The 14,082-nt window shown below is 38.9% G+C and overlaps 1 protein-coding gene across 2 annotated transcripts in view; it reads right to left on the reverse strand.

The window, feature by feature from the left end:
* Positions 1-225: 225 nt before the first annotated feature.
* LOC109040564 (uncharacterized) overlaps positions 226-14,082 on the reverse strand; it is a 33,107-nt gene continuing 19,250 nt past the window's right edge. For both annotated transcript variants that reach the window (XM_072305591.1, XM_019056539.2), the window contains exons 6-10: positions 7,318-7,519; positions 5,667-5,875; positions 3,913-4,140; positions 2,475-2,594; positions 226-1,033 (exon numbers count right to left, since the gene is read on the reverse strand). In XM_072305591.1, coding sequence (XP_072161692.1) covers positions 1,019-1,033; positions 2,475-2,594; positions 3,913-4,140; positions 5,667-5,875; positions 7,318-7,519 — 774 coding nt within the window. In that variant the 3' untranslated portion in view covers positions 226-1,018. The remainder of the gene's footprint in view (positions 1,034-2,474; positions 2,595-3,912; positions 4,141-5,666; positions 5,876-7,317; positions 7,520-14,082) is intronic.

The raw sequence follows: 14,082 nt of genomic DNA on the forward strand, positions 1-14,082 counted from the left end.
CACCTGCGTGGGCGGTTCGGGAGGTGGCTGGCTCGCCGAAATCGCCAAAAATGTGAATACAGCGAAGCAAGGTGGAGTAATATCGCAATATACCTATGCACCGGTGGACGGAGGGCAGCTAAAGTTTCAGTCGAGGACAGTCCAAACACTGCAAGCACCTCCAAGCACCTGCGAGGGCCGTTCGGGAGGTGGCTGGCTCGCCGAAATCGCCAAAAATGTGAATACAGCGAAGCAAGGTGGAGTAATATCGCAATATACCTATGCAGCGGTGGACGGAGGGCAGCTAAAGTTTCAGTCGAGGACAGTCTCAAACCACCTGCAAGCACCTCACAAAGCACCTGCGAGGGCCGTTCGGGAGGTGGCTGGCTCGCCGAAATCGCCAAAAATGTGAATACAGCGAAGCAAGGTGGAGTAATATCGCAATATACCTATGCAGCGGTAGACGGAGGGCAGCTAAAGTTTCAGTCGAGGACAGTCTCAAACCGAGTTGCCGTCATTATCTGATTGTCAAATAAAATCGACGGTACCTGGTTCATTGACAAGCAACTCGCTCTTAGAGCAATTATGTCAAATGATAATACTTAATCAACGATTTTGGACTATTTTAAGGCCATTATAACATGTGATCACAGTTTTTTGCTGTCTTTTTTTTTGCACTCCTGCTCGAGCACATTTTTCTTTAACAGCTACAGCAAGGAACTTAAGTGTATGTTCCTGGCAATTTTAAAAAGTTACTAGGCAGAGAAAGTGACTGCTGGGAACATAAAAATTAGACTGTGCGCACCTGAGTAGCAGCACACACACACACCTCTTTGGATACTACAAAAAAATATTTAAAAAAATTGTCACCACAAGTTTTACACGTTATCATGGAGTACAGTAGGAGGATGATTTGTAAGGTTGTCCTGTGATGAAGTAAAACATTTGTGACCTGGTTATTGAGTTGCACTTCTGGAACTCTGGTGAATTATTGGATTTTAAGGTCGAGGCTAAACTTTAACAGCGCAGTTGTTCAGAATTATTGTTGACTGTCCTGGAAAAAAAAGAAGGAAAAAATCGCATTAGTTACAGCTGCAGCCGCACTTGGATACTAAGTGAATCATTATGAAATGTTTGTTTTTTTATCCAGTTGAATTTTGGGTTTCAAATTCTACAAAAGACAGTACATCTAAGTTTCCCAGAAAATATACTAGAAAAAATTGACATGATTTTTTCTCGACTTGGCAGATAGAGAGACAGGTATTGCTTGTAGAACGAAAAAATAATAGAAACATTTTCTCGATTAGGGTTATAACAAGTTCCAGATTAACGAGGCGAGAGACAGCTGAATGAAAGGGTCTAAGTATATGAAAAAGCTCGCAAAGTGGAAAGTTAAAAACAAGGGTGGGGGTGAAAAGGCCTCAAAAATGTTGAAAGGTTCTGAAAATATTGAGCAGATGATTTCTAATGTTTTCATGTTTCAATTCTATTTTATTGTAGTTTGATTGTAATGCACTTAGCTGACTTTGATTACTATTTCACTAAGTATTTGCACTGTTTTATGTTTCAATGTTGTTGAAATCATAAATAAAGAAATTATTATGTGAGGCCCTGAAAACGTGGAAAGTCTTCCGAGTAAAGAGCAATAAAAATAGAGAATACAAACAAAAAGCATGAGTTGTGGAAGGATGATAAAAATAGAGCAAATTTAAGGGCCTTTCTTGTTTGAAGTGTCTTTCCGCAACTTTCAAACTACTTTCATTCAGACAGAAGAAATATGTAATGGTTCTGAAAATCAGGAAAAGTATTCCACACATTCACATGGAAAAAAGGGACATTTTTGTATCGTTTTTCTTGTTTTGAAACAATACAGCCATAGGAAGTGGAAAAAAGAAACAAGACATGCAAAATAAGAAATCTCTGACAAGTGTCTCTCTCCCCTACCTAGAATAATTTAAAAGTTCACATGAATTGCACTATATAGACCATCTGCAGCAAGGCACAAGTATCATCGATCTCTACGCAGCCTAAAATGAAAACTTGAAAACTTTTGACTTGGAACAATTTTTTCACCTCTCAATGTATCTGGGGTCTTCTCCTATCCTTTTTCCACTTAAAATTGCCATGAAATTTTATTGATGGAAATTTTAATGTAACTTTTGAATGACTTCTTCCTCCACTTTTTCCGATTTTACAATTTTTCCACATTTTACAATTAGAAACCAGTTTAAAACACCATCTGTACCATTAGCTTCCCTACAGACATAAGATGTTTTCTTGTGGATGAGCCAGAAATTGCAGTTCCTAATTGCAAAACGTAGTCCATTTGATAGATACACTATTAGAGCCAAAAGAGTCGTAGAATAAATCTCTGGCTGCATTGATACCAAGAACTTAATTTTGAATTTTTGGTATCAAGGTCCTTTTGGCCTTGGTATATTCATGATATTCGTCAGAAACTCAAAATTGTCAATTAACATAAAAAAGTTACTCACAAGGAATGTTTTAAGTTGATCGTCTGTAAGTAGCAAGACTTGATACTCCGATTCTTCATCCTCGACTAATTGCACATTGTTCTCGGAAATTATAAATGTTTCAGAATTTTCTAATGTCATCTGGAAAAAAAGACAAGAAATGTAACAACAAGTGTAGCTGCAGGAGACCCCTTCTGATGCTTGACCAAACTTACTGACCTTGAAAAGGTTGATTTGATTTCCAAGGTCACCATAATTTCTTCATCTTCAAATTCTCTGACTTTTCCTGATCTTCTAAAAAAACGTCCAGTTTTTTTTTAATATTTATAAATATGCTGACTTTCGCTTATCTTTGGACTAAATTTCCTTGTTTAAAGCTCAAATTATGGAAAAAGGCATTCCATTCCGTAGCTGCTTAAAAAATGACAAGCCTGAAAAATGAACTGAAAAGGTAAGCAGATGGAAGATCAGTGATTCGCAGATGTGTCACACGGAAAAAAAAAGAATTGTTGATTCAGCAATTTGATTGCTAAAAACAGTGAAAGCAATGTTTCAACGCAGATTTTACAACAAGAAAATGCTACTGTAACCACCCCCGGGGTTAAATTAGTTTACAATGTGGTTAAAGTAGCAATAAAAATGCTACTTTAACCACCCCTGTGGTTAAATTAGTTTACAATGTGGTTAAAGTAGCATTTTTTTATGTAAAATCTGCGTTGAAACATTGCACTCACTGTTCTTAGCAATTGAATTGCTGAATCAGCAATTCTTTTTTTTTTCCATGCAGATATTCCCTGACTTTTCCTGGTTGCCTCCAATTCCCTGACTTATCTGATTTTCCAAAATGCCGGCAACCCTTGATTTCTCTTGCATAATGGCAAAATTGGTGTTTAAAGCTATGCCGATGACAATATTCCACAAAGAAAGGTGAATTTTCGCCTATTTCATACTGATACGGCAAAATATCATCCAAAGAACATCTTCCATGTAACAAGGTGTAGAAATGGTGCTGAGTCCACACCATCTCGTGGAGAAATTAGAGCCAAGAAGTTCCAAAAATTATGATTAGAGTCAAAAATAAATCTTTTCAACTCCAATGAGTACCACTACAAAACTGAGGAATACGTCTTGGATTTTACGGCATGTTACGTCCGGTTCAAAGACAAGTGTGATCTGCTGATGAGGTCTAAAAAGACCCAAACTGGTATAGATCTCTCGTCAGGACTCCAACTTAATATTCCAATGCAAACTGTCTGAGCTGAACACTCTTCCCCCTCAATTTTGTATCGGTACTCAATTGAGTTAAAAAGGTTTATTTTTGACTCTAATTATAATTTTTGGAACTTCTTGGCTTTGATTTCCCCGTGAAATGGTGTGGACCCAGTACCATTTCACCACCTTGTCGCATACAGTATTCAGGCCACTTCTTAGTGTTTTTTTTCTCATTTGAACATCTTACATCGGCGTTGGATTGTGAATCTTCTTTGACGGCCAATATATCATTGACAATGAGCTCTGCAGGTTCGTCAGGATCGTCGACACTATGTGAGGCTCGCATGTGAATCGCCAGTGAGGAGGCTTGGCGGTACTTTCGATTGCACAAGTCGCATTGATACGATTTAGTTTGCTTATGCACTAACTGATGTTTGTACAAGGAGGAATATTCTGTAAATTTTTTTCCGCACTCCTGGAAAGTACAAAAACAAAGAAAAATTATTGGTAAGTTCACACTGCCCGTTATACAGAATTCTTGATAGGCCTTAGAACTGTTAGCCTTTTAAGCTTCAGAAAATGAGAGAAAAAAAAACGTTGACTGTGACTCTACATGAAGTTTGCCCTCCCCCCTTATTTTTCAATTTTTCAAACATGGAAAAAGGCATGAAAAATATGCAACTCGAATGACTGAGCTCATCATTCCTATCATTAATAATCACTTACATAATTTCTAGTCTCAATGCCAATGAGAATCAATAATGACAGTTTTTTCGGAAACAGCTTTGCATTGATTTGGGGTAAACAAAACAACAACGGAAAAACAGCATGAGCGCTAAGTTTCAACGCAGCTCAAGACACTTGGTTGAATAATCAAAGAAATCAATAAAAGACATAAAAGTAACTGAAAGAGATCAAAACGTCGTTTTGCTGATAAAGAGCATGAGCACTTTCTATTAGATAGTCAAAGAGAGCTTCATTAATTATTGAACGCTTTTAAGAACCTAGATCTCAACATTCTACTACTAAACAATGAGCAAAATTTTGTTCATTTAACTTAAAGCATGATTAAAACATGCTATTTGGAATAGAGGAATGAGAAAACTGAAAAAGCATGTCTCTCAACTTGAAACTTCAACTTCTAGCTATATTTTATTTTAATGTGGTTGGGAAAACCAAATATTTCTTTCTATGGGTGTATATTTTTGGAGGTGTTTTGTTTCAATTAAAATCTAACAATTCCATACAAAAATAATGGTAACTTTTCGTCCCAGAAATGAAATAGCGAGTGAAAATTTGGTTGCGGTACTTCAAAATCTCCGTTACTTCATTTTTTCAAAGGAGACCTAACAAGCATCATGACTTGAAATTTTCACAGACAATTTTTCACTTGGAGTAAAAAAATCAAGTTTAAAAAAAATGACGTTTCATAGCTTTCCACGGAGAAAATAAAGTATAACAGGAAGTCTGCAACGCCAGAAACTGAGACATGCATTTCTACAGTTTCACTATTTAAGGGTTTTATTCTGATTTCATAATTAATATGCAATAAAAGGGGTGCAGAAAGATCCGAGCCTTCCCCGTTTTAAGCAAAAGTTCATGATCACTTATCCCTGGAGAAAAAAAACAAGGACTTGAAAAAAAGCATTAGTGCATAAAATGGTTCCTTCCACCTTGATTTTATCGATTAGTGATACACAAATGTGCACCTGTTGCTTGACATGAAACGTGAATAGAAACAAGTTAATATTGGAAGTCAGTTAATATTGGATGTAAAAACTTGGTGTTTTAACAAATTTTATTTTTTTTCTTATCTATTAGCTAAAACCATCAAGCACAATCCTGTGGCTAGCGCAACTGGCCCATTCTCGAAAATCTGAAGTTTCTCAATTGAGGAAAATGAAGATAGAAATAACCTTCCTCAAAACAGACCACAGTAAAAGACTAAAGATTCATAGAGAAATGAGAAGGGGTCAAACAAATTAAGACTTCTCTACTTACAGGAACAGGACACTCGTAAGGTTTTTCTCCAGAGTGGATGCGAGCGTGGTTTTTGAAATTTGTAGCCGAAGCAAATGCTCTATCACAGCCAGGTTCTGGGCAGATGTATGGACGCTCTCCGGTGTGCGTTCTCAAGTGAACTTTACGGATATTTGAAGTCGTGAATGAGCGCGTACACCCTTCCACAGTGCATGGGAATGGCTTCTCACCTGTAATGAACGATCCATTATTACATAATCATAGAATTTGTTCAATAGTTCGACTGAAGCATGGTGTCTAGAATTCTTGACCATGCTAATTCCCTGAATTTTAGGAGCTCATTCCCTGATCAGAGACCAGTTTTCTCCAACTTCCTTGGAATTTCCTACCGAAAAACTACAAGAATCTGCGGAGTTCAGACATGAATATCGATTCTTTGGCGCACATTCAATTGTTCATTTCTAAAAGCATTTCTGATGTTTACATTATTTGGTCGATGAAAGCTTCTCCATTATTCTGATGATTAGAGGATTCATACGTCATTCAAAAGTTCAGTAATGGCGGCTTCTGAAAACAAAATGGCCTCCAGGTGGTAGAAGAAGAGACTCCTAGTTTCTGGAGCAGATTCTCTGATTTTCCCTCAAATTTCATTCCTGATGAAAACTAGTTTTCCCGGTCCTAGCCACTATGAATTAAAGTGTGCTAGGTACACACTATTTAGCAGGGAAATCAGAGCCAAAAATGTTTTAAAATTTTAATTGGAGTAAAACATTTGAGCTCTAATTTCTTACTCTCATCAGAATTTTTTTGGCCTTCATTTCCCCCCAGAATAATGGACCCAGCACTATTCTACCACCTTGTTGCAAGGCGTTATGTTCATGACGGCGTTTCAATGATGTCTAGAATTTGGCAGGATGCTAGGCTGGGCTCACTGACGAGTAAGATCAACTGATGAGGTCTAAAATGACCCAAAATGTTATAGACCTCTCGGCGTGACTCCAGATTAGTATTCCAATGCATCTACTTGAGCTGGGCACTCTACCCCTCATTCTCGCTTTAATACTCTTTAGCGCTCAACTTTGTTACTCTGATTGAAATTTTTTGAATTTTTGGCCTAGATCTCACCGCAGAATAGTGTGGACCCACCTCTACTCTACCACCTTGTAACTACACTGCTTGTTTTCCTCTATTCAAATAAACATGCTTTTTGACGAAGTTTGAAGGTGTTTGCACAACCTATAAAATCTCATATTTTTTACTGCAATTTGTTTTAATCGATTTTATTAAACCATCAAACCGCTGACTTGATTCAAAATTTTTTGAGTCATAATGTTGTTAAAAAACTCATTCAAGCAGTAGAATTTAAAATGAATGACTCAATTCTGAGTTTTTTGGCATAACTACCTCTTTTCCTGTGGATGATCAAAATTCATGTTAGAAAATCTGAGAAGTGTGACCATGTTATCGTCCATTGTTATTTCCATGCATTCATGGATTCTTTTGCCCAAAATGCAGTCAATTTTACTAAAAAAGGCCAAAAACTGGTGAAAATGAGAGACAATAGTTTCTCTTGGATGGATAAAAAGTTCTAAATTGGCATTTAACATTAAAATCCAGCTTCTGGAACTCCTCAATGGAAATTTTGGTCATTTTAAAATAGCTTCAAGCGTACCAGTGTGCGTTCGGATGTGTTTTTGCAAATCTCCAGAGGTTTTAAATCGCTTCGAGCAATTTAGTTCCGGACACTTGTATGGTTTTTCTCCGGTGTGTGTTCGTATGTGCGCTTTGCGGCTATAGCTGGTGGCAAAACTTCGGTCACATCCTTCTATAGGGCATTCAAACGGTTTCGCACCGGTATGACTACGATCATGAACCTGTGAACAAAAGAAAAATATTTCATAGTGAAAAATCTTAGTCGATGACACCTTTACGATTTGGATACTGATAAATTTAAGACTGATTGCGAGCGATGAAATTTACTTTCACATCTTTATTCTTAAGTATTGAAGGAAGTAGTAGGCGGGTTGAACAGACATGACTTTCTGTCCAGAAAATATTCATCTTAGTTGATTACGTCGTTTCTACACCACATCTTTATTCTCAAGTATTAAAGGAAGTAGTAGGCTGATTGAACGGACATGACTTTCTATCTAGAAAATATTCAACCTAGTTGATTACGCCGTTTTTACAGCAGAGAAGTGGTTGAGGCGAGGTGCTTTTTTTTCCAGCGCAGAAGTGCCACGTTTCCAAGTGAGGACGCACGCAAAATGGACGTGTTTCAGCAGAACAGAACTATGTGCATCATGACGTGAGCCCTGTTATGCATACATTCTTACGGGTCTGAGGGCTCATGTCTCAATGCACATAGTTCCGTTTGGCACAAATACGTTCAAATTTACTATAAAGCCCCGGTTTTTACGACATTGGCACACAGAGGATCGATTCAAAAAGTTGGTTGTGCTCAGGACCGCAGTGGCGAGGCGTGAATGGTCGATTAGTGATACCTCCCCATTTGAAGCTATGGTAAAGAATCGATTATTAAGGTGTTCGTTGCGAGCACCCTGTTTATCGATCCTGTCTCATAGGTTCAAACGGCAGATAAATCGATATATCGCTAAGTACGCCACGCTACTGCTCAGGAGGCAATGAGACGGCACTGATTTAAGACTCCCGACATTTACGTCAATGGCTCAAGTCGAATAGTGCGCGTCTCCGATTGTAACGTTGCAATATCTCCAATCACGTTTTACTTTACGCGAAGAGATCCGACCGAAAGTTTTTCTCGACATTTTCCGAGAGTTTCTTTCATACATTCTCAGAAAATATGAATGAGTTGTTTTAGTTGTTTTTTTTTTTAGAAATAAAACATTCTCGGAGGCTTCAAAACGTTGTTTCGGAAATATGCTTTTTTCGACTTAATCCATCGATATATATCGATATATCGATAGTGGCCACAACGCTGCCGTGCTAAGGAAGAACGCCGTATGAGCCTTCAGACGTTGCCAAATTTCCTTGGATGAGAACCGAATTTACTGGGAAAATAGTGAATATTTTTTTCCAAAACTTTCAGACTATTTTGTGCGCAATTTAATCTAAAGTATCTGAAAATTTAAAAGAAAAATGTGCATGGATATCGTCAAAATTACATGTTTTATCGAAGGAAATTTGGCAGCTCTGGAATTGTCATATCGACGGCGTAAGTCCGCGATCACATACCGACGGTGTAAGTCGGCAATCACATAACTCGTTTGCGGTGTCTGAAAATCTCCGCCTCCATGTTATTTTTTTAAAGGAGAACAAATTGACATCATTCCTTGAAGTTTTTGTAGAATTTTTTTGGCACAGAGAAGAAAAATCACGGCAGCTTTAAAGAATTGTTGTCGTGTAGTTTTTCGTTGAAGAAATAAAGTATGACAGGAAGTCTGCGACGTCGCAAAGCGAGTTATGTGATTGCCGACTTACACCGTCGATATCTCGTTTGCGGTGTGTGAAAATCTCCGCCTCTGTGTTATTTTTTTAAAGGAGAACAAATTGTCATTATTTCTTGAAGTTTTTGCAGAATTTTCCTCGCACGGAGAAGAAAAATCGCGGCAGTTTTAACGAATTGCCGTTGAGTAGTTTTCCGTTTGAAAAATAAAGTATGACAGGAAGTCTGCGACGTCGCAAACCGAGTTATGTGATTGCCGACTCACACCGTCGAAATACATCTCTCGATAAAACACGAATTCACTAAGAAGTTTCTTAATATTTTTCCTCGAATTTTTCAGACGATTTTTTTTGCAATTTAATCTGAAAAATCCCAAAATTTCGGGGGAAAATGTGCGTGACTTTCCTTAAAAAATAAATATTTGGTCGGGGGAAGGTCGGCAACATGTGGAAAATTTTGGGATTGTTCAGGTTAAATTGCAAAAAAAATCGTCTGAAAAATTCGAGGAAAAACTTTAAAAAATTTCTTAATGAATTCGTGTTTTATCGAGAGATGTATATCAACGGTGTAAGTCGGCAATCACATAACTCATACGGCATTCTTTCGAATATATAGGAAGTCATTCTGGCTGACCTCGGTTGTGTATGCGGACGAAATTACCGTTCCGTAAACTGCGAGTTCTTTTCACTGGAACACGGCACACGGTGGAGCGTGTCAATAGAAGAGTTTGGACATACCTTTCGGAACAAAACCTGCAGACTTAAATGTTTATTTCGTGAAATTTTGAATTTAAAGGGCGGAATCCGATAGAAAATTTGACGAGAAAACCAATGGAACCACTTTCAAAACATCAACATTACATATTGATGTAGATATACGCTTTTTAAAGTTTTTCAAGCATGTCCGACCTCTCCCACTGACTCGATCCACTGTGCGGCGGGCAAAAATACTTATTAATGCGAACTCCGCGAATGAATGTGTGACGTTCACTACTGAATAACCAAGACCTCAGCTTCGCGAACGAAAACATAGAGTACATAGAGCCGCAATGTTAGTGGGAGAGCTGGCGCCACATTTAATAATTTAATACCGGCTTAGACAAGGGTCTAAAGACTGATTTTGGCGGAAGATGCTTTGACAGTCGAACCCTGGTAAAAATTGGCAGTAGAATCTGTGTTCCAAAATACCATAGACCTACGGCCGGCTGGAAGATTTCCAATAGCTTCTATAGCCGGCTACACGATTTCTTATAGCCTTTTATAGCCGATGGCGATTAAGCGACTCACAGCCAGGCGATAAAAAGTACGCTAAACGTCACTTATTACGGATGCTAGGACTTAGTGAGTTTTTGGAATACTGCTCTCTTTTTGGGCCGTAGTATCTTGATTTATTTTGCGAGGAAAGCTCTGTACTTTTGAAGTGTGCCTGACATTCCTAATATGATGGAGCGCCTTCAATTTCGTATGATACTGTGCAACACCTCTGGTGTGAAATAGTTGCTTCAAGCGCCGCGGTACGCTGCGGCGCGGCGCGGCGGGCGGGCAGCCAGCGCTGAACGCGCATTGGCGCCTGCAAACCTAACAGGGATACTTCACGCATTGCGCAATGCGTGAAGTACCCCTGTTAGGTTTGTAGGCGCCAGTGCGTCGCCACTCCGCTTTGTGTTAGGCTCTGATATTCCATCTGGCGGAGTCAGCGTTTTTCAACTTATGATTTTGAAAAGTTTGCACATCCTGTATGGATCATTCTCGTTTTAATTGATGAAAAAAATATGTATGAAAGGAAAATATAACGTGTGTTTTGTAAATATTAAGGTGGTTTCGTATCAAACTTAATGATTTTCAAGGCACACGAATTTCTACATAATTTCTTATAGCTTTTTATAATCGATGGCGAAAAAGCAACATCCTGGCGATAAAGCCCGGCTGCATAATTTTTTATCGCTTCGTATAGCCCGGCCGTATGGTTTTCTCCGCATTCTACATCCAGCTATATGATTTTCTGTAGCCTTCTTTAGCCGGCTATAAGAATTCCTACGGTATTTTGAAACGCAGCTCTTATCGCCAATTTTTACCAGGGAATGCCGACAAACTCATATTTTCCGCCTAAACCGGCCTTCGGTTCTATGTTTAGGTACGCCAGTATTGGACATGAAAAGAGACCAAAAATTACCAAATTACGATCCATTTCGTAAAATATAGACCTTGAATGAGCAAAAAATCGTCACGAGAAAAACATGTTACGCGCGACACGTCATCACTGTACACCGTTCGACAGACGTCGTCAACCTTCAGTCAAAGAACCACAAGCGCCATGCGAAGTTTAAAAATTTCCGCCGCTATTTTATTTTTTACAGAGAAATGGGGAGAACGGGTTTGTTGAATCTGTTCGAAAATTTCACTGAATTTCGTCGGCAGCACAAATAAAATTCAGTGAAATCTTCGGACAGCCTCGTCGGACGATTTCTCAGTAAAATAATAAAAGGGCAGCGGAAATTTTTAGAAGTCGCATATACTGGAAAAAAAACAACACATTGGATCTATAGTCCAGACTCTTGAAAACATTGACAAGAAAAAAAACAACACATTGGATCTAGAGCCCAGACTCTTGAAAACATCGACAAGAAAAAATACTCTTGATTCAATCAGTTTTAACCTTACATCAAAAGGAAATCCGCTCAAATTAAGAGGCTTGGTTCTTGATTTAAGCAAAAATCCGATTGAATCAACAGTATTTTTTCTTGTCGATATTTTTAAGAGTCTGGACTCTAGATCCAATGTGTTTTTTTTCCAATGTGGCGCTTGCTTGTGTTACTTCGGCCAAAAGGTGACGACGTCAAGCCAGTGACCAAGAATGTTTTCAAACAGCCGAATTTCGGCTACTAACTAAGTAACTAACTTAGTCATAGCAGCTGGAACTGGCAAGGTCAGATCATGCAAACCGAAAAACTTGCTCACAGCGTCTCTGGCCAACGCTACGCCCAATCTTTCGCAAGGTCAGCATTTCAGCAGTATTGACGAATTGCAGATTTTGGACACAAATCTTGAATGCTGTTCGATCTTTGATCTACAAAGCTGCCCAATCGGATGTAATTACCACGCAATATCACGATGACCAAAGTTCAACACCGCATATCTCCACTGCGCTGTTTCAAAATTTCCGCTCCTATTTCATTTTTCCGAAGCCGAACTTGTAGCTGGAGGTTATATGGAAATCGGACCCCGTCAAGCAGAAAGCCCTCATCGGCTATTGCCAAATTTAATTGAGAAATTTGAATTTTCACATAAAAACGGTTGTGTGGATTTTTGTGCAAATTTCAATGAATTTCCTGCATGGTACGAGGCAAATCCCCTGAAATTTTCAAATGAATCCGCACAGACGTTCGCTTGTGAAAAATTAAAATGCCCAGGTAAATTTGGTAATTGCTGATGTGGCTTGGTTCCTTCCTGCTAAACGCGGTCCATTCTGCTAATCAGTGGCGTGGCGTGGACTATCGACTATCGATATTTCCTCATTTGTAGCTACGGTAAAGAATCGATTATTAAGGTGTTCGCTGCGAACACCCTGTTTATCGATCCTTTTCCATAGGTTTAAATGGCAGATCAATCGATACATCGCAAAGCACGCCACGCCACTGCTGCTAACATAATTGAAAAACAGGGTGTCTAGTTTTTTTTCCATTTTGGGAAATCCTGCTGAAATCCTGATTTTTGACCGCTAAATCCTGATTATTACATATTTCTTCCAAATCCCGATCAAAACCTGACTTTTTGCGGAGAAATATTAACGGACGGATAACGGATAACTAACGGAAAATAAGCGGACGGCCGACTTTTCTCAAATCCTGATTTCACAAACGATTTTTCTTCAAACCCTGATGAAATCGGGATAAAATCCTGATATACCTCAAATCCTGATATAATGGAGAATTTGCATGCAAATTTTTTATTGCTTAATCTGAAAGTGCTTGAAGAGCTGAACTCACAGTATTTTTTATGATTTTTTTCTGATATGGGAAATAGTAAAAAAATAGATTTAAAAGTGAGAAAATGCACCACCTAATGACGTCATCTGGCGGCATTTCCCATTTAAACACACGTATTTTAGCAGATTAGATCATCTTGTCATATCTTCTCCAATAATTGTTCAATTCATGAACCAAGGTATCTTCGCGTTCAGTTCGCTCAGTAGTTTCCACTTCAACTTGAAATTCATCAAATTTCAGACACCTGCGAATTCTCTATCGGGAAAATCTTAATGCTAGACACCCTGAAAAATCAAGGAAATTTTCCAAAAATCACGGTGGAAAATTTTTCAAAAAAAATAGTCAAGTGTTACAGGAAGTCTGCAACGTCGCAAACGGAGATAAGCGGTTTCTCCGCGCTCGTGTCGTCGATTATGCAGTGGCGTGGCGTGAATGATCGATTATCGATATTTTCCCATTTGAATCCGCGGTAAAGAATCGATTATTAAGGTGTTCGTTGCGAACACCCTGTTAATCGATCCTTTTCCGTAGGTTTAAATGACAGATCAATCGATATATCGCAAAGCACGCCACGCCACGCCACTGCGATTATGGGATCGTCTCCGCAGGGAAAAGTGATCTTAGAGAAAGTAGACACTTACGTCGCCGTTCCGATGACAAACATCCTGGTCGGCTATAATTAGCAACACAATGGTAATCCACTCGAATCATTCAGACTGCGAAGAGGCTTGTAAATACGTGGTTCGCGGAGCCGCGGATATTAAAAATCAAGAACTTCATGAAGAATTTTCAACGCCATTTTGAAATTTTCCTCGACACGCACAGATTTCCCCCCAGATTTCCGCCGATGAGATTCTCTCATTTTTTTTCTTTCTTGTTATCTTTCGCTCTTCGAGGGACTGCGCAATACGGAAGCCGCTGCCTCTGTCGTACCGAGGACTCCAAGCACACATCGGAAATTTTCTTTTGTTTTCACAGATGGCACATCGCGATTTCCGCACCGACGATCTGTTTGACGTCGGACG

This window comes from Bemisia tabaci, chromosome 10 (genome assembly GCF_918797505.1).
Source record: "Bemisia tabaci chromosome 10, PGI_BMITA_v3".
Taxonomy (NCBI): domain Eukaryota; kingdom Metazoa; phylum Arthropoda; class Insecta; order Hemiptera; family Aleyrodidae; genus Bemisia; species Bemisia tabaci.